Genomic DNA, 21523 nt, shown 5'->3' with positions numbered 1-21523 from the left:
TGAGGAATGTTAGGATCAATGTCAGTGCTAGAGTGCTTGTATAGTATGCCAAAGGTCATGAACTACATTCCTACCAACACACACACACAACTATACATATTAAATAAAGAAATATGTCCTTGAATCCTTTCTAGTTGTCTTCTAATGAATAATTATAGATTTCAATCCTACACATTTTGCTGATTTTATTTAAATTCAGAAGTTTTGTAAATATCCTATTAGAGTTTATGTTAATATAAATCTTAGTTGGGTCTTACTACTTTTCATAGTAATGATATATTTATAATGTGAACTAACTCTATTCTCTGTTGTCAATGTATTATTTTGTTTGAGGTGTTTTTTTCTTACCTTTAGGACACAATACAAAATATGGAACAAAGCCATGTTTTTTCAACATTGAAAAACCTGTGGTACGTAACAAAAGTGAAAATTTAATGCTCTCCAAACTCTCCTACCTAAACCCTCCAAAATCACTGCTATTGTTCTCTAGAGTATTTACTGCGTTGATATTTTCAAAATCTTCTGGAGTGATACATTAACATCCAATGTGGGATCATTAAAGATAGGAATGGTGGCTAACTATTAATGAGTATTTAAGCACATAATATGGGAATTGAACCTAGTCTCAAACAACTAAAGAAAAGTTTGCATTCAAGAGTACATATTATGATTTTTAAGTATACTTCTTGTATTTCTACATTTTAGGTTTCTAATATTCAAACACGATCAGCTACAGTGTCATGGACTCTGAACAATACTGAAAAATATGATATTAATCTTCCTATGACATTTGAATTGGCACTGTCCAGCAGTGGTAAAAACAGAATCTATAAACACATTTATACGTAAGTCTTTTTAATTGTATCATATTAATTAATTCAAATGTACAATAGAAACATATAGTCATTGTGCCCCAAGTTATACATAGGATGACTTCTTCATATTCTCCTAAATTCTTTTTGAGTGGGGCAAGTTCTTAGTAGTAGGTTACCAAACCAATCCACAAATCACGATAAGGTCAAACTATGTTTTAACAATATCTGCTCACCAGCCAGCCAGTGCTGGTGCTCACCTTTAATGTTAGCACTAAGGAGGTAGAGGCAGGCTGATCCCGGATTTCAAGGCCAGAATGGTCTATAGAGTGAGGACCAGGACAGCCAGGGCTATACTCAAGAGAAACCATAACTTGAAAACCTAGATGGATGGATGGATGGATGAATGGATGGATGGATGGATGGATGGATGGATGGATGGATAAATACAAATTTATTTTGACACTTTTTCTTCTTTAGTCAGAGACTTGATAAGAAAATGTGATTTTATTTGAAAAAGAGAAAAAAAGAAAAATGTGACATTATGTAAAGTTTTATTTCTTTGATAATTAGCACTTAAAGTTGTGCGATTTAATAATCCCAAATTACAATCCGCTGTACTGCATAGCAGAGATGCGGATATGCAAACTTGGCTTGCGTGGAAATCTCTTTCTGGTATGACATGTACTTGACAAGCACCACTATCTTTAAAAGATATAACGTAGCTCTCAGTACTGAGAGAGGAAGGACGGTGAAGAGGAGGAGCTACAGCAGAAGGAGGAGATTGCCTGTTTGCTTCCTCCTTGATTACCGTTAGCTTTTGAGTAGCCTTTGCTTAAAACTATCAATACCTTCCATTTTAGAGGGGGCTTTATGGGATCTGGAGGTAGAACAAATTCCTTGGTGTCTGCTCAGGAAGACAAAGGGAATATAATCCCTCTGTTCATGTGACAGACAGGATCTCACCCAGAAAGTGCCTCATAAAATGAATGAATGAACTGTGCGAGAAGTGTGTTCTTCAAAGCATTTGCTATCTGCACTCTAAATTAACTACTAAAAGCAGATCTGTACTAGTATCGTTAAATATATTCAGTAGTACAATACAAATTGACTGCTTTGAATGAGTAACATCATTGCTGGTTTGTAGTATAAAAATTTAATGAAGGGACAAGACAAACTGAGAACTTGTGGTAGCTGCCTTCCTGATGACTACTTTGTTCAGCTCCTTCAGCTTCCTCTGGGTGCAGGTGTGCACATGGGCAGATGACTGGATTTGCAGATGTGTATCCGCACCAACCGAACTTAAGTAGCTGCCTTAGAGACCCAGAGCAGCTCTGTTGTGTGTCCACTAGATGGTGGAAAAAACCACATACCTCCCAGATCATACCATCCCCCAAAAACTTGATATGCTCCTAAATGGAGGCTACAGCCTACAAACAATACTATATTGCTCAAATATAAAGGGGTTTAAAGTGATAAAAACTTCAGGAATTCTTGTGGTTCTTTATCAGTTATTCAGTTACTATGAGACTAGGACTGGTTACTTTGCTGTTAAACATATGTGAGATCCCATATAAACAAACGTTGTCTTCACAGTGGTGATGGCGTTACTGTGGTCCTACATGATCTACAGCCTTGCACGGTCTACTTCTTAAGGTAGGAACTGTGTCCCACACAACCTACCAGCAGCCTGTAGCCAGCCAAGACTCCTTAATCTATATGAATTAGTACTTAGAATTCCTGAAGGCAGCCTAGCTACTTATTTGCTGGCAAAGTGCCCATAAGTACTCAGATAAGCTACCATAGTTTAAACTCATAAGGCTAGCAAAAAAGGTAAAGAAGAAAAACCAAGAAAGTAGAAAGCAAGTGAGCCGTTAGAAAGAAAAAGGAGATCAGTGAGCATGGGAAGGGACCAAAGAGCTTAAGGGGAGGGAGGAGGATGGTCATATATGAGAATGCCATAATGAAAGCCATTACTATGTATACTCAATAAGTGTCAACAAAAGAACAAAGAATAAGTCTAGAAAAACAAACATACAACTCAGGACCTTACCTCTTACAACAATTTCTGTTCCCCTTTCAGAGTTGCAATCATAAGAGATGGAGAACACAGAAATGTGTCTGAAGTGGTTAGCTTCACAACACCAGGCTGTGAACCAGACCCTCCTCTTGCACCCACACTGATTAGCAGAACCAAGAACAGCCTGAACTTACAATGGAAAGTAAGGATTTTACTGTGAAAAGAATCTCAATGCGTATCTTAAACTTAAATCTAAATTGTTATTAAAACAAATATCCTTATACAAAATTTTGCAGTACAAATTCACTGCATAAACATATACTCAATATATGTGCAGGATATATGAGTGCTGTATAACAATAAATGATCACAAATTAATCGTTCTGACCTTTTCAGGGTTGCAATGATAATGGATCCAAAATAAGCCACTTTCTATTGGAATGGGATGAGGTATGGTCATTTATTATTAAAAAGACATTGTTTTTCATACAATATACTCTGATTACTGTTTCCTTTCTACCAACTCCAGACACCTGCACTCCAACCCACTCGTAGGCAAATCCACACCTTTGATTTCTCTTTAGAAAATAGGCCTCTCACAAGACATGGGAATAAAATAATAGAATAAGATACAGTTAAAAATGAAACCACAACAGAACAAAATAACCAGGTGACCACAAGAAATTAGAGCCAAGAAAAAAACCAAAGGATCACATATAGACCCAAAGACACACACTTGGGCACACACAGAAGTCTCATAAAGACACAAACTCAGAAACCATAATATATACTTAAAAGACCTGTAGGTAATGCTAGGCAATGAATTATATGCCCCCCCTAAAATCTTCCAAATTACCATCGAGTTCATTTTGTGTTGGCCAACTACTGCTGGTCAGAGGACCTGCCCTTATCTCTGGTTTGGACATCCTGTGAGGTTCAATGGGAAGAAACTAACAGTTAACACTGTGGGTTAGGGATGGGGACTTGTGTCCAGTTCCCTCAGTCAAGGGACTTGTGTCCAGTTCCCTCAGTCAATGTTAAGAACCCATGTAGCTTAGACCTGGTACACAGGTATCTTTAAAAAATCACCTGAATTTGAATGGTTAATGCTGTGGTGAACATGTGTTAAGTGTGGTATTTTTAAATTTGGTAATATTTTGTGTGCATTGTCTAGGGCATAGGTGAAGACTTCAAAAGCTGTTACACTGGGCCCAGGAAACAGCACAAGCTCTTTAAACTGAGCCCATCGACAAAATATTCCTTCAGATTGGCTGCCAAAAATCACTTCGGCTGCAGGTACACTGAATTATTTGCACCACTGGAAAGGCTATCCTACCATGAGGTCCTAAGAATAATGCTTTCATTTCAACTTGTTGTTCCAGTAATTTCAGTGAAACAGCAGTCTTCTATACGTCGGAAAACACGCCTTCAGCACCTCTGCCACCTAAGTTGAAAGAGGCAGGAGTCTACAGTTTGTCTCTAGAATGGTGTGCCCCAACAAACCCAAACCCTAATGATACCCTTACTTATGTGCTAGAGATGAAGGAAGCAAAGTCTGTAAGTCTCCTTTTCCTTCTTTTTTACTCTATGATCTTCACCTCACCTTTCAATAACTTTTTAGACTTCTCACTTGGAAAACAAACAAACCTTGAGTCCCTGTGTTCAGAGTGGAATCAATGCAGAGACAGTGTTGTGTAGGTCTGCATAGGCCTCCTTGATCCCACAACGAGCTGAATGCAAGAGGTCCATGCTCTATTCAGTCTCTATACAAAGAAGCCTGTTAGCATCTTCAACTCCAGGCCTGTTCTAGGTGACTCTCTGTGGCCACACTTATCTTTAAGCACCTTCAAATTAATTCTCAAGTCCTGGCCTTTCTTATCTAGTTTCCTCATGTGTGAGTAACTACTTCCGTTAGAAATTCCAAATCTGTGTCAAAGAGCTAGTCAATTAGTACGAGTTACTGTGCACATGTTACCAAAGTTTGAATTAAGCTCATAACATTGAGATGAGTTCCGGATTGTAACTAATAGGCTACCTGCTTTCACATGTTCTACCTCATTACTTCCTGAAAAAGTGACCTTTGGAAAACAAAAATTACCTCCATTTTCTATTGAAAAATAGATCTTTCTCTCACAGAATACAGTACACCCAAAACACAGTTTCTCCTCCTCCATTTGTCCCAGCTTTTCCAACCTGTGTCTTCCCCAGATACACACAATCCCATTCCATCAGAAAATGGTAGCCCTCCAAGGATGTCAACTGAACATGGCATATCAAGTTACCAGAAGACTAGGGGCAAAACCTCATACTAAGGTGGGATGAGGCAACCCAACAAGAGGAGAAAGGGTCCCAGAAGCAGGCAAAAAGTCAGAGACATCCCCTCACTCCCTCTGTTAGGAGTCTCTCAGAACACCAAGCTAACATCATAACATAGAAGCAGAGGACCTGATGCAGACCACGTTGGGGTTCAAAACCTTTCAGGTGGACAGTAAATTCAAGCTAAGCCTTGAATTTAGTCTTTTTTGATAAATTTACTCTCCTGCATTTTTAGGGATTAGGTTTTAAACCTAAATACAATGGAGAGGACCTCTCTTGCACCGTGAAAAATCTTCAGAGAAATACTACATACAAGTTTCGGGTATGTAGCATGACTTATAAGTTGGTTTTTTCTCTTGAAATGAAACTTTATTTGGCAATTAATTCTTGGAGATTCTCATACACCAGGTACTCTATACATTATTAAACCACACAGTAATTTCCATTGATCAATAAAATGATCTCTTTCACTCAAACAGATTTTTGCCTACAATCTGGAAGGAAGGAGCAACCCCAGTGGAGAAGTAAAATATACTACCCGTCCAGCTAGGCCTGGATGCCCTAATAAACCACACGTAGTGGGAACGATCCATGCCCGCCAAGTGACAATTGGATGGGGTAAATAATGCTTCTCTGTGGAAACTTTGTTCTCTCTATACTAGTATTTACTATTGAGAAGATGTCTTCCTTCACTTTCACTAAGCAAATATTCTCATTTGCATGGGAACTACTCTGCCCTACAAGTGAGTTTACTTGTAACCCCTATAATGTCTTTATAATTTAATATAGAATTTCCTATTGATGGCTTAACAATTCACAAGTGAGCAAATGGTTGAAGTTTATATCAGTCTGTGGAAAACCATCATCCAAGTAAGATGTATTTATATCCAAAATAAGGACCATAGATAGAAGTATGTGTAACAGGTGAATGTCAACTTAACCAGAATTTATATTTATACAAATTTATTACCTATAAACTAGGTAAATGTTAATTATTCACTATATGCTTTTTATTTTAGTCCCTTCATCAAAATTTGGAAATGGTTTCTAAATGCTTGATGGTTGATAATGCATGTATATAGATTCTATTATGTTTAGGCATTATTATTATTATAGAGATATTAATATAACAATTTTTGAAAAGTTATAATTTATGAGATGAAATTTTTTAGAGTAACAAGAAGTATTTTAATAAAAGTTCCAAAGTTAAATATAATGCTTTGATATGTTTAAACAAGTTTAATTCCAACTTGTTGCACTTCAGAAATAAAAGACCTAGAAAATTTGAAACGTTTAGACAATATCTTTTTTTTTTTATTAACTTGAGTATTTCTTATATACATTTCAAGTGTTATTCCCTTTCCAGGTTTCCGGGCAAACATCCCCCTCCCCCCTCCCCTTCCTTATGGGTGTTCCCCTCCCAACCCTCCCCCCATTGCCACCCTCCCCCCATAGACTAGTTCACTGGGGGTTCAGTCTTAGCAGGACCCAGGGCTTCCCCTTCCACTGGTGCTCTTACTAGGATATTCATTGCTACCTATGGGGTCAGAGTCCAGGGTCAGTCCATGTATAGTCTTTAGGTAGTGGCTTAGTCCCTGGAAGCTCTGGTTGCTTGACATTGTTGTACTTTTGGGGTCTCGAGCCCCTTCAAGCTCTTCCAGTTCTTTCTCTGATTCCTTCAACGGGGGACCTATTCTCAGTTCAGTGGTTTGCTGCTGGCATTCGCCTCTGTATTTGCTGTATTCTGGCTGTGTCTCTCAGGAGCGATCTACATCCGGCTCCTGTCGGTCTGCACTTCTTTGCTTCATCCATCTTGTCTAATTGGGTGGCTGTATATGTATGGGCCACATGTGGGGCAGGCTCTGAATGGGTGTTCCTTCAGTCTCTGTTTTCATCTTTGCCTCTCCCTTCCCTGCCACGGTATTCTTTTTCCTCATTTAAAGAAGGAGTGAAGCATTCACATTTTGATCATCCGTCTTGAGTTTCGTTTGTTCTAGGGATCTAGGGTAATTCAAGCATTTGGGCTAATAGCCACTTATCAATGAGTGCATGCCATGTATGTCTTTCTGTGATTGGGTTAGCTCACTCAGGATGATATTTTCCAGTTCCAACCATTTGCCTACGAATTTCATAAAGTCGTTGTTTTTGATAGCTGAGTAATATTCCATTGTGTAGATGTACCACATTTTCTGTATCCATTCCTCTGTTGAAGGGCATCTGGGTTCTTTCCACTTTCTGGCTATTATAAATAAGGCTGCGATGAACATAGTAGAGCATGTGTCTCTTTTATATGTTGAGGCATCTTTTGGGTATATGCCCAAGAGAGGTATAGCTGGATCCTCAGGCAGTTCAATGTCCAATTTTCTGAGGAACCTCCAGACTGATTTCCAGAATGGTTTTACCAGTATGCAATCCCACCAACAATGGAGGAGTGTTCCTCTTTCTCCACATCCTCGCCAGCATCTGCTGTCACCTGAGTTTTTGATCTTAGCCAATCGCACTGGTGTGAGGTGAAATCCCAGGGTTGTTTTGATTTGCATTTCCCTTATGACTAAAGATGTTGAACATTTCTTTAGGTGTTTCTCAGCCATTCGGCATTCCTCAGCTGTGAATTCTTTGTTTAGCTCTGAACCCCATTTTTTAATAGGGTTATTTGTTTCCCTGCGGTCTAACTTCTTGAGTTCTTTGTATATTTTGGATATAAGGCCTCTATCTGTTGTAGGATTGGTAAAGATCTTTTCCCAATCTGTTGGTTGCCGTTTTGTCCTAACCACAGTGTCCTTTGCCTTACAGAAGCTTTGCAGTTTTATGAGATCCCATTTGTCGATTCTTGATCTTAGAGCATAAGCCATTGGTGTTTTGTTCAGGAAAATTTTTCCAGTGCCCATGTGTTCCAGATGCTTCCCTAGTTTTTCTTCTATTAGTTTGAGTGTGTCTGGTTTGATGTGGAGGTCCTTGATCCACTTGGACTTAAGCTTTGTACAGGGTGATAAGCATGGATCGATCTGCATTCTTCTACATGTTGCCCTCCAGTTGAACCAGCACCATTTGCTGAAAATGCTATCTTTTTTCCATTGGATGGTTTTGGCTCCTTTGTCAAAAATCAAGTGACCATAGGTGTGTGGGTTCATTTCTGGGTCTTCAATTCTATTCCATTGGTCTATCTGTCTGTCTCTGTACCAATACCATGCAGTTTTTATCACTATTGCTCTGTAATACTGCTTGAGTTCAGGGATAGTGATTCCCCCTGAAGTCCTTTTATTGTTGAGGATAGCTTTAGCTCTCCTGGGTTTTTTGTTATTCCAGATGAATTTGCAAATTGTTCTGTCTAACTCTTTGAAGAATTGGATTGGTATTTTGATGGGGATTGCATTGAATCTGTAGATTGCTTTTGTTAAAATGGCCATTTTTACTATATTAATCCTGCCAATCCATGAGCATGGGAGATCTTTCCATCTTCTGAGGTCTTCTTCAATTTCTTTCCTCAGTGTCTTGAAGTTCTTATTGTACAGATCTTTTACTTGCTTGGTTAAAGTCACACCGAGGTACTTTATATTATTTGGGTCTATTATGAAGGGTGTCGTTTCCCTAATTTCTTTCTCGGCTTGTTTCTCTTTTGTATAGAGGAAGGCAACTGATTTATTTGAGTTAATTTTATACCCAGCCACTTTGCTGAAGTTGTTTATCAGCTTTAGTAGTTCTCTGGTGGAACTTTTGGGATCACTTAAATATACTATCATGTCATCTGCAAATAGTGATATTTGGACCTCTTCTTTTCCGATCTTTATCCCCTTGATCTCCTTTTGTTGTCTGATTGCTCTGGCTAGAACTTCAAGAACTATATTGAATAAGTAGGGAGAGAGTGGGCAGCCTTGTCTAGTCCCTGATTTTAGTGGGATTGCTTCAAGTTTCTCTCCATTTAGTTTAATGTTAGCAACTGGTTTGCTGTATATGGCTTTTACTATGTTTAGGTATGGGCCTTGAATTCCAATTCTTTCCAGGACTTTTATCATGAAGGGGTGTTGAATTTTGTCAAATGCTTTCTCAGCATCTAATGAAATAATCATGTGGTTCTGTTCTTTCAGTTTGTTTATATAATGGATCACGTTGATGGTTTTCCGTATATTAAACCATCCCTGCATGCCTGGGATGAAGCCTACTTGATCATGGTGGATGATTGTTTTGATGTGCTCTTGAATTCGGTTTGCCAGAATTTTATTGAGTATTTTTGCGTCGATATTCATAAGGGAAATTGGTCTGAAGTTCTCTTTCTTTGTTGGGTCTTTGTGTGGTTTAGGTATAAGAGTAATTGTGGCTTCGTAGAAGGAATTCGGTAGGGCTCCATCTGTTTCAATTTTGTGGAGTAGTTTGGATAATATTGGTATGAGGTCTTCTATGAAGGTTTGATAGAATTCTGCACTAAACCCGTCTGGACCTGGGCTCTTTTTGGTTGGGAGACCTTTAATGACTGCTTCTATTTCCTTAGGAGTTATGGGGTTGTTTAACTGGTTTATCTGTTCCTGATTTAACTTCGATACCTGGTATCTGTCTAGGAAATTGTCCATTTCCTGAAGATTTTCAAATTTTGTTGAATATAGGTTTTTATAGTAAGATCTGATGATTTTTTGAATTTCCTCTGAATCTGTAGTTATGTCTCCCTTTTCATTTCTGATTTTGTTAATTTGGACGCACTCTCTGTGTCCTCTCGTTAGTCTGGCTAAGGGTTTATCTATCTTGTTGATTTTCTCAAAGAACCAACTTTTGGTTCTGTTGATTCTTTCTATAGTCCTTTTTGTTTCTACTTGGTTGATTTCAGCTCTGAGTTTGATTATTTCCTGCCTTCTACTCCTCCTGGGTGTATTTGCTTCTTTTTGTTCTAGAGCTTTTAGGTGTGCTGTCAAGCTGCTGACATATGCTCTTTCCTGTTTCTTTCTGCACGCACTCAGTGCTATGAGTTTTCCTCTTAGCACAGCTTTCATTGTGTCCCATAAGTTTGAGTATGTTGTATCTTCATTTTCATTAAATTCTAAAAAGTTTTTAATTTCTTTCTTTATTTCTTCCTTGACCAGGTTATCATTGAGTAGAGCATTGTTCAATTTCCACGTATATGTGGGCATTCTTCCGTTATTGTTATTGAAGACCAGTTTTAGGCCGTGGTGGTCCGATAGCACGCATGGGATTATTTCTATCTTTCTGTACCTGTTGAGGCCCATTTTTTGACCAATTATATGGTCAATTTTGGAGAAAGTACCATGAGGAGCTGAGAAGAAGGTATATCCTTTTGCTTTAGGATAGAATGTTCTATAAATATCCGTTAAGTCCATTTGGCTCATGACTTCTCTTAGTCTGTCGACATCACTGTTTAATTTCTGTTTCCATGATCTGTCCATTGATGAGAGTGGTGTGTTGAAATCTCCCACTATTATTGTGTGAGGTGCAATGTGTGTTTTGAGCTTTAGTAAGGTTTCTTTTACGTATGTAGGTGCCCTTGTATTTGGGGCATAGATATTTAGGTTTGAGAGTTCATCTTGGTTGATTTTTCCTTTGATGAATATGAAGTGTCCTTCCTTATCTTTTTTGAAGACTTTTAGTTGGAAATTGATTTTATTTGATATTAGAATGGCTACTCCAGCTTGCTTCTTCTGACCATTTGCTTGGAAAGTTGTTTTCCAGCCTTTCACTCTGAGGTAGTGTCTGTCTTTGTCTCTGAGGTGTGTTTCCTGTAGGCAGCAGAATGCAGGGTCCTCGTTGCGTATCCAGTTTGTTAATCTATGTCTTTTTATTGGGGAGTGCAGGCCATTGATATTGAGAGATATTAAGGAATAGTGATTATTGCTTCCCGTTATATTCATATTTGGATGTGAGGTTATGTTTGTGTGCTTTCATTCTCTTTGTTTTGTTGCCAAGACGATTATTTTCTTGCTTCTTCTAGGGTATAGCTTGCCTCCTTATGTTGGGCTTTACCATTTATTATCCTTTGTAGTGCTGGATTTGTAGAAAGATATTGTGTAAATTTGGTTTTGTCATGGGATATCTTGGTTTCTCCATCAATGTTAATTGAGAGTTTTGCTGGATACAGTAACCTAGGCTGGCATTTGTGTTCTCTTAGGGTCTGTATGACATCAGTCCAGGATCTTCTGGCCTTCATAGTTTCTGGCGAGAAGTCTGGTGTGATTCTGATAGGTCTGCCTTTATATGTTACTTGACCTTTTTCCCTTACTGCTTTTAATATTCTTTCTTTATTTTGTGCGTTTGGTGTTTTGACAATTATGTGACAGGAGGTGTTTCTTTTCTGGTCCAATCTATTTGGAGTTCTGTAGGCTTCTTGTATGTCTATGGGTATCTCTTTTTTTAGGTTAGGGAAGTTTTCTTCTATGATTTTGTTGAAGATATTTACTGGTCCTTTGAGCTGGGAGTCTTCACTCTCTTCTATACCTATTATCCTTAGGTTTGATCTTCTCATTGAGTCCTGGATTTCCTGTATGTTTTGGACCAGTAGCTTTTTCTGCTTTACATTATCTTTGACAGTTGAGTCAATGATTTCTATGGAATCTTCTGCTCCTGAGATTCTCTCTTCCATCTCTTGTATTCTGTTGGTGAAGCTTGTATCTACAGCTCCTTGTCTCTTCTTTTGGTTTTCTATATCCAGGGTTGTTTCCATGTGTTCTTTCTTGATTGCTTCTATTTCCATTTTTAATTCCTTCAACTGTTTGTGTTTTCCTGGAGTTCTTTCAGGGATTTTTGTGTCTCCTCTCTATGGGCTTCTACTTGTTTATTTATGTTTTCCTGGAATTCTTTCAGGCATTTTTGCAATTCCTCTCTGTAGGCTTCTACTTGTTCTCTAAGGGAGTTCTTCACGTCTTTCTTGAAGTCCTCCAGCATCATGATCAAAAATGATTTTGAAACTAGATCTTGCTTTTCTGGTGTGTTTGGATATTCCATGTTTGTTTTGATGGGAGAATTGGGCTCCGATGGTGCCATGTAGTCTTGGTTTCTGTTGCTTGGGTTCCTGCGCTTGCCTCTCGCCATCAGATTATCTCTAGTGTTACTTTGTTCTGCTATTTCTGACAGTGGCTAGAGTGTCCTATAAGCCTGTGTGTCAGGAGTGCTGTAGACCTGTTTTCCTCTCTTTCAGTCAGTTATGGGGACAGAGTGTTCTGCTTTCGGGCGTGTAGTTTTTCCTCTCTACAGGTCTTCAGCTGTTCCTGTGGGCCTGTGTCTTGAGTTCACCAGGCAGCTCTCTTGCAGCAGAAAATTTGGTCTTACCTGTGGTCCCAAGGCTCAAGTTCGCTCGTGGGGTGCTGCCCACGGGCTCTCTGCAGCGGCAGCAACCAGGAAGACCTGTGCCGCCCCTTCCAGGAGCTTCAGTGCACCAGGGTTCCAGATTGTCTTTGGCTTTTTCCTCTGGCGTCCGAGATGTGTGTGCAGAGAGCAGTCTCTTCTGGTTTCCCAGGCTTGTCTGCCTCTCTGAAGGCTTAGCTCTCCCTCCCATGGGATTTGGGTGCAGAGAACTGTTTATCCGGTCTGTTTCCTTCAGGTTCCGGCGGTGTCTCAGGCAGGGGTCCTGCCGCTCCTGGGCCCTCCCCCACGGGAGCACAGAGGCCTTATACAGTTTCCTCTTGGGCCAGGGATGTGGGCAGGGGTGAGCAGTGTTGGTGGTCTCTTCCCCTCTGCAGCCTCAGGAGTGCCCACCTGACCTGGCGGTTGGGTCTCTCTCTCATGGAGTCTCGAGATAAAATTTTTATGAACATTTATGATTGAAAGTATCACTTAAATTTATTTCTTCTGTTAGATTTACCAAAAGATAATGGTGAAATGAAAATTTCAAGTTACAGTTTAGAAGTTTGTGAAAATTCAGATGCTGGTAAGTCAACACAAATTTTAAAAGATTTTATTTTGAAATAATCTTATAATCATGTAGAATTTTTTCAAAATATAGTTCACAGGTCCAGTACAAATATTTCACTTGGATTCACCAAATAGAGGTGTCTCGTGTGAACATGGGACAATTACCAGTACAAGAAAATCTAGTTTAATCCACACTTATAAACCAAAACCCAGAACATATTTGGATTCCTTTGGATTTTAATAAGAAATTACTATTTACTGGTCACTTACAATTTTTCTTTAACTATTCTGGAATGAAATTATTTAACAATTATAAAAATATTATTGGGTTGGGTCTGGAGAGATGCTCAGTGATTAAGAGTACTGACTGCTAATGCAGAGGTCATGTGTTCAATCCCCAAGTCTCACAACCATCTGTAATGAGGTCTCGTGTGTCTGAAGACAGTGAGTATACTCAGATACATAAAACAAATAAATCTTTAAAAATACTATTGGATCCACTTATTTCCCAAACTGGTTGTTTCTTAGCATACATATGATATACAGATTGCGCATATATATATATGTATATATAAAAAATTTATACCATGCATACATTAACTATTATGGTGACCTACAACATTTATACATGATTGATGAAGGAATTGAACCAAATTTCTCTTCTTCCTTCAGGGAATCTCTGGAAAATAATCTACAGTGGCACACTGCAGGAATTCCTGTACGATGACCTCCAACCAGGCACCACTTATAAACTTAGGGTCTTTTGCACTTCACCTGCAGGCCAAAGCCGTGTAAGAAACCACAAAGCAAAGTTCTCCAATGGAGAATTGAACTAAAGTGTCCTATCAGTAAATGTTTTCTGACGCTGATCTTGAATTTAGTACAGTAGTAACAACACCTTGTGTTTCTCTCAGCCTTCAGATGTATTGACAATTCAGACACCTGCTCTTCCTCCTGAGTCTTGCAGTTCGCAGCCCTTACATAGTAAAACCAAGGGAAGGGATGTCAACCTTCTTGGTGAGTAAGGCTTCCTTATATGACTGACAACTGTCCCTAAACTTCCTATCCTGTGACTTTTGATTGGTGCGCACATGTTAATGTTAGCAAGTGGGGTTTCCTGTTAGAACAGAATTGAATAATTCTGAGCACACCAATCATTGGTAATTGACAACCCATCATTTTAATGTCAAAGTCAAGTTATGAAGTTACTTGACACAGTTTTAAAGAGTTGTCTTAACTCACTGTACAATATGTTTTATTGTTTTAAAGAAACACTGCTAAATCCTAGGGACTCCGTATGTAACCAAATGATGGTATTTGTGTTTAGTATTCACAAAACACTGGGTTACATCACTAGTACCAACCTAGATTTGAGGAGAAAAGGGAAACTGAGTAGATTTTACATATTTTGTAGACAATCGTTCTGTTAATGGGAAGTCTGAAGCACCTGTGCGAGGCAAAAAAGCAAAAGGTACTCATCATGACAAAAAGGAGTGCCCCAGCTCTGAAAAGACATGTGCAGTAAGTAAATTGATTTGTGAATACCAATAGTTTCTGGTTAAAAATATAAAACAGAAGTAGAAAAATATACTATGCAGGGATCAGGAAACGTTGATATATACAGAGAAAGGAGTCAGTGGGGCACATCCAGGCCCTGAACATCTAGGCCAACCCACAGATAGACCATTCTATTCCTCAGGGTGACAAAGTTTTTGTCTCAGAGATACCCTTGGCACTGGATGGTAGCATCCCCTTTGGACAATATGAATGCTTCAAGGAGGAGAGGGGAAAGCCTCTCACTGGTTATGGTGGTGACCATTGGTGTAAGGAAACTGCCGTTATCTAGGAGACAGAGTGAATGATGCTATATGTAAGTAGGTATAGAGACTCAGGGTAAATGAACACTGCAGTAGGACCCTGGCAAGTGCCATCTGCCTGCTTAAGGAGAAGGAAGTTTGCCTCTTCCTCTCAGAGAAGGGAAGCAGTTGAGATTCTCATGACATCCCTCATCAATGGGATTCAAACAGTGGGGTGTCTTTGAGGGAGCTACCCTCAATGAACCAATCCAGGGTCCCAGGAATTGGGGTGGAATTGAGCTGGTGGGAAACCTCAAGGGAGTCATCTACTGTCTCTGAGTAATGGTCAGATGTGTGTTTGTCACAAGAAGGGAGTTGTCTGTAGCTAGGAGCAGAGCGTCAGGGATATGGGAGGGAAGGGCTGTCTAGAGCCTGCAGGGTAGAAAACATATCAGACAAGACTGGAGGCAACAGACGAAATAGAGGAGAGGACAGGAAAAAACAACGTAGTAGGGATAGATTGAAGGCTGTGACGCACGACAGGAACAGGCTTTGCCTGAAGTTAGAAACATAAGGTGCCAGCTCTGATAGTTGCCATGAGTTCCTTTAGACAAAGACTACAGGCAGGAGGTAATCAGAGCAGTTGGGCTAGAATGCCTAAGGCCTGCTTGCAAGCACTGAAGAGGTAAAGGTGAAAGGCACTTAGAAAAGAAAGCACCCTTGAGATCGAACAGAGTGAAGTCAGTTTTTGAGGGGTCTGTGAGGTATGAAGGCAGTCAGAGTAAGAGGCCTGGGTTCATCTCCACTAAGAAGAATGTATAGAAATCACTAATTTCCGGATGAAAACAGCATTATTTTTACAAACAGAGAATAATTTTACATATATAAATGTGTACAAATGAAACTAGTCCTCAAAAGTTAAAAGTTCTAAACCTGAGCCTAGGTGATATAAATAACCCTGAAGTGATAAAGGAAATTAATTCTATATATTAAAAACACTCAGGGAGTTGGGGATTTAGCTCAGCGGTAGAGCGCTTGCCTAGCAAGCGCAAAGCCCTGGGTTCGGTCCCCAGCTCCGGAAAATAGAAAAGGAAAAAAAAAAACACTCAGAAATTCCAGGCCCCAAAAGGATTCACTAGAGAATTCTACAAATCATTTAATGATAAATTAACAGTGAGTTTAACAGTCTTCCTTTCCAGAGAATAGACACTAAAATAAAACCAGAAACCAAGGCAAGCAAAATGGCATGTACACGGAGTCTCGACTACTACTCAAGGTTGAAATTCTAGGATCCCTAACACTCAGAGGATTTGCTCCAACCTGAGGAACAGAGCAAGAAGCTCTGTCTTTAAACTTTTACTTCTCTACCGTCAAAACAGGATGAAAGTGAACTTAAAGGCTGGAGGATTATACTTGTGAAGTACGTGTGTGTGTGTGTGTGTGTGTGTGTGTGTGTGTGTGTGTGTGTCACAAAGGAATAGCACCTAAAAGTATAAACACCTCTCCAAATTCAACAGTGAATTGAAACATCGTTAGGAAATGGGTAAAGATTAGTGAGCAAAGAGAATATACAGATGGCAAATGAGTGCAAGAAAAGAGGGTCAGCAACATTGACTATTAGGGAAATGCACCAGGAAACACCTTTCCATCTCTTTCAGACCGCCTAAGCTAAGGAGTAATTAATGGTCCAACGAGTGCTGCCTGAGACATGAGGAAATCGATGTTACCAATGTGTTACCAATGAAAAGTATAGCCCTTCCCAAAGAGAGCACAGTAGCATCTAACGTTTACTTGTAGGACATAAAACTAAATGTAGCTCATACATCCTTCAACAAATGTGTGGTTAAATAAACTATGATACACCTACACTATGACACACTGTTCAGTAATAAAAGTGAATAAATTATTAGTATACACAATTGCTGAAAGCTCTCCACACCATTGGCATAACTGGAAACTGAGCCTGCATCGAAGTTTATCTGTAGCACTTTTTAATTTATATACTATTCTGAAAATGTCAAAATTGTAGTAATGATGGCTAACAATTAGTGGTTTCCAGAGGTGAGGAGATGGACAGTATAGGAATATTCTGTGGCTATAAGAGAAAGACACAGGAACCTGTAAGGAAAACTTCTTAAAATTGAGGATTGGGGATTTAGTACAGTGGTAGAGCGCTTGCCTAGCAAGCGCAAGGCCCTGGGTTCGGTCCCCAGCTCTGAAAAAAAGAAAAAAAATTGAAGTAGTCCTAGTCACTGGATAAAACTTAAATACTCACACAAGGGAGTGCACACAATTCTGACTAACACGAGTGGGTTTTATCAATGGCGATTTCCTGGTTGTGGTGTTGGTCTATACATATAGAAAACATTGTCTCCAGAAGAAAATAGGTACAGAATATATATATATATATATATATATATATATATATATATATATAAAACTATAATGTCAAACAACATGATAATGAATGCTTTCCCAAGGAAACTGAAATTGATTAACTGGATGGTATCGAAACAGAGATAGAAACTCAAGCATGAAGACTAATAGTGAACAGCTTAGTGTAGTGGTAGGTGACATTTTAGAGGTATAGTTTTCCAAAAATATCCACATCAACACCCTCAACTTTCTTTCCCTGGTGTGCTCACTTCTCATTCCTAAAAATGCAGCTTGCGAGTCTCACCTTTTATTCCTGCAGCATAGAAACAAAAGGTTAGAATATGAGTCTAAGACTCATGGTTTCCCTATGCCACAAAATGGTCCATGCACAGAAAATGGTTGAAGTGAATTGCTAACAAAGCATGTGTTTTTCAGGCTGTAAATATAGTTGGGGTTGGAATGTTTGGAGGAACTGCAAAAGTGACAACACCTGGAACGGTACCAGCAATGGTTCCAATGTTACAAGAAGTTGAAAACAAAGTGCCTGCCAAGCAGTCATCAACTTGCATAGCTATCCGGTGGGAGGAGCCAGACTGCCATGGCTCTCAGATCACTGGATATAACATTGAATATGGAGATAAAAAAATCGTGACTGTCAAAAGGGTAACCGAGTATGTTCTGAAAAATCTACAACCTAATACTACATACCGGTAAGTCACTATATCTTATTTTGGGTACATGAAGAGAGTGTTGAGAATTTTGAACACATACACATTTGTGTATTTCATACACTTCAGATGCCTTTTGAAAAGAGTTCTACTTAATTGGTGAGAGTTGATAGCAACAAGAGCCCATGTCTGCTTGCCATCAATATTCTCAATAGTAATTACTTCTTGGAAATCTGTCTTGTACTCAGTACCATCATCATTCTAATATAAATAGAGTGGGTTGGCGTATATGAAGAAAATAATTTTATTTACTAAATATCAACTCATACGTTTTACTTTTACCACTAGAATCAGAATTCAAGCTATCAATCATTATGGACTAAGCCCTTTTAGCCCATCAATAAGATGCAAAACCAAACCACTGCCACCAGAGCCTCCACAGCTTAATTGTGTGGTCTATGGACACCAGAGTCTCAGACTCAAATGGGGCACAGTCTCCAGCAAAAAGTCACGTGCGATCTTTATCAGCTACAACTTACTAATGGAAGACCGATCTGGCAGGTAAATACACTTCCCAATTAAAATCTACTGCAGTAGAAAGAAGATTAAACTGATTTATCCTGTCGGGCATGCTAGGTCTCTCTTTCCCTGTCTCTGTCTCTGTCTCTGTCTCTCTCTCTCTGTCTCTGTCTCTCTCTCTCTCTCTCTCTGTCTCTCTCTCTCTCTCTCTCTCTCTCTCTCTCTCACACACACACACACACACACACATACACACACACATATGCAACCATATTGATTTCTATTGGCCTTTTTGTTGTTGTTGTACCTTATTGGCTTAATTAGACTTCTCTGGGCTTCAGTGATGACTATAACACTGCCCCCCCCGATCTTTATCTTCTTTCTCTCAGGTTTTCTGTCATTTACCGTGGGACAGATGTGACTCACAAAGTGCAAAAACTGACTGAATATACACAATACAAGTTTAAAATCCAGGCGTGTAATGAAGCTGGGGAAGGACCAGAGTCTGACATCTACACTTTCACTACAACCAAGTCCCCACCAACTGCACTTAAAGGTAAATGGAATACACACAGTAGCCATTTTACTGGTGCTTCTACAGAACATATATTGAATTGAGACGTAATTAGAAAATACGAGATTAAGTCAGAAGACCCGGTTCAGAAAGACACAGGCTACATGTACTGTCTCATGAAAACTCTTCCTTTTGAGTTTTTATATCAATGTGTTTAGGTTACAGTAATTCTTGGTAGAGGCCAGGGCACTGGAAATCAAAAGGTGGAAGATAGGCTCTCAGGAAGGGGTACTGAGGGCATCAAACACATACTATGGAAGGGGGAAGGTTGGAGGTGGAGACGTCCCAGTAGCATGAGAGAGCAGGAAGCTGGATGAACAGCAAATGAGGAAATTAATCAATTCTAAAAGGGCATGAGAAGGCCATGAAGAAACCTGTTGTTTTGTTTGCTGACTAAAAATTAAATCTCATGGCTGGAGGGTTGGATCAGTGGTTAAGAACACTGGGTGCTCTTCCAGAAGACCAGGGTTTGATTCCCAGTGTCTGCCTACTTGGAAGATCACCAGTGTCTTAATTCCAGTTCCAGGGGACCTATTTACCCTTCTGGCCTCCATAGATTCATGGCACAAAGGTGGTGCAGACATTATCTTTCATGTATACAAAACACCCACACATGTGAAATAAACAGTTTAAAATTTTAAAAATTAAATCTTACTATAAAACTAGAAGTAATTTTTAAAAATTCACTACTAGGAAAATTCCACAAAAATATGCTTAACTGGGGATTTAAAGGGCAATGTAAGATTCTTGAAGATTTCAGGCCTGATAGTGGTGGGGCAAGCCGTTAATCCCATCACTCTGGGAGCCAGTCTCATCTACAGAGTGAGTTCAGGACTGCCAGGGCTTCACAGAGAATCCATGCCTTGGAAACCATAAAAATGGTTTAATAAAACTCCCACAATCAGTATTTTTAAATATCTTAGAGATCATCTACTTTCACCACTACACTTTTAAAAGTAAGACATGGAGCTGAAGCAATGTCTCAGACTTTAAAAGCACTTGTTCCTCTTTCAGAGGACCTGGGTTCGATTCCCATACCCACTTGCTGGTTCAAAAATATGCATTCATTATTCCAGTTCCAGGTCATCTCCTGCCCTCTCTGACCTCTAGGAACACCAGCATACACACTGCTACCCATAGATATCTGCAGGCAAACACACATAAAATAGAATTAATGATTCCAATAAAGCTTTAGAAAAAGAGTGAGACATTGAGTCCCACAGATGGGAGACACTCTGAGGAGTAAAGTGCTATATGTATCACACTAACAATGAGTACGAGTCTGCAGTTCTCAGAACCTTGGACTTGAGGATTGCTTTTCCATTTCCCAGTTGGGATGTCTGCTTGATCCTGTCTTTCCTCGTGAGTCGACTCATTGTTTATATTTACTCCTTGTGTATTAATGTTTCCCTTCATGTACAACTGTGACAAATCCCCTGTAACTGGAATTACAGACAGTTCTAAGCTGACATATGGTTCCTGTGAATTAAACCTCAGTTCTCAGAAAGAGGAGCCAGTGCCTTAACTTTGGACTCATCTCTCTAGGCCCCAAGTTCAACGTTGATATGAAATCATTCTTCTTTATTGCCCTGCTAACTGAAATGAATTCAATTTAAATAATCGTGCTTAGATGACAATAATGCCTTCTTCTGTTCTGACTACCGTACCTATATGTTTAGCTTCCATTTTCTTTTTTCTTTTTTCTTTTTAGATTCAATTGATAAGATATAATTGCCCACCTAAACATACAAAACCAAGTACTATCCATCCATTAAGAACATTGATAACAACCTGTAAATACACAGAGTGAGATTTTTATGTCACCCTCCATTGTCCTGCCATGGCTACTCTCCATTTTCTTAAAATATAGAGAATAATATCATGAAATAAATTATCCTCTCCTTTCTGTCTCACATAATTTCTGAACTCCTACAATAATGCTTTTATTAATACAAAAACACTTCTAAATGTACAATGTACTATGTAAATACAATGCAGATTATTCTAGAATTAAAGAGACACTATTAAAGTTTATATAACTTAAACAGAAAAGCACTATTAAGTTATAACTTTGTTAAGGATTTGCTACAATTATGGTACCTCATGGTATAACAAAATTATTTCCAATAATAATTATACTTTGTTGGATGTGGTAGCACATGCCTTTAAAGTCAGCACAAGATGGCCAAAGGCAGGTGAATATCTGTGACTTCAAAGCTGGTCTGGTCGTCACAGCGAGTTCCAAACCATCTACATCTACATAGCGAGACCGTCACTCAAAATACATAAATATCTTTCTAAAGTATGGCTATGTACTTCATATATTAGGTTGATTGTGTGATTGCATGAGTCTTTTTGCAATGCATTTGAAATCATTTTTTAAAAAGTAGAATTCATTTAGGAAAAAAAATAGAGCCTTCTAAAATGCAATTTTTTTCCCAGCACCCAAAGTACATCCACTGAATAACAACTGTTGCGAGATCAAATGGGAGACTTTAGAACCAATTAAAGGTGACCCCATTGTGTACTGTCTTCAAGTCAACACCGGAAAAAAGGCTCATCAGGTATATTGTCTCAAATTTAGTCTTTAACAT

At 39.0% G+C, this 21523-nt stretch overlaps 1 protein-coding gene across 2 annotated transcripts in view; it reads left to right on the top strand.

Moving 5' to 3' along the window:
* LOC120099144 (fibronectin type III domain containing protein 3C1-like) overlaps positions 1-21523 on the top strand; it is a 29575-nt gene that overhangs the window by 6591 nt on the left and 1461 nt on the right. For both annotated transcript variants that reach the window (XM_087601224.1, XM_087601225.1), the window contains exons 3-19: positions 355-410; positions 706-845; positions 2409-2468; positions 2896-3034; positions 3229-3282; positions 4007-4128; positions 4215-4389; positions 5384-5470; positions 5628-5766; positions 12941-13012; positions 13669-13787; positions 13911-14013; positions 14411-14517; positions 17604-17878; positions 18185-18397; positions 18745-18911; positions 21372-21493. In XM_087601224.1, coding sequence (XP_087457350.1) covers positions 355-410; positions 706-845; positions 2409-2468; positions 2896-3034; positions 3229-3282; positions 4007-4128; positions 4215-4389; positions 5384-5470; positions 5628-5766; positions 12941-13012; positions 13669-13787; positions 13911-14013; positions 14411-14517; positions 17604-17878; positions 18185-18397; positions 18745-18911; positions 21372-21493 — 2150 coding nt within the window. The remainder of the gene's footprint in view (positions 1-354; positions 411-705; positions 846-2408; positions 2469-2895; positions 3035-3228; positions 3283-4006; positions 4129-4214; positions 4390-5383; positions 5471-5627; positions 5767-12940; positions 13013-13668; positions 13788-13910; positions 14014-14410; positions 14518-17603; positions 17879-18184; positions 18398-18744; positions 18912-21371; positions 21494-21523) is intronic.

This window comes from Rattus norvegicus, chromosome X (genome assembly GCF_021556685.1).
Source record: "Rattus norvegicus strain SHRSP/BbbUtx chromosome X, alternate assembly SHRSP_T2T, whole genome shotgun sequence".
NCBI classification, from domain to species: Eukaryota; Metazoa; Chordata; class Mammalia; order Rodentia; family Muridae; genus Rattus; species Rattus norvegicus.
This window is presented reverse-complemented; position numbering and strand designations above follow the sequence as displayed.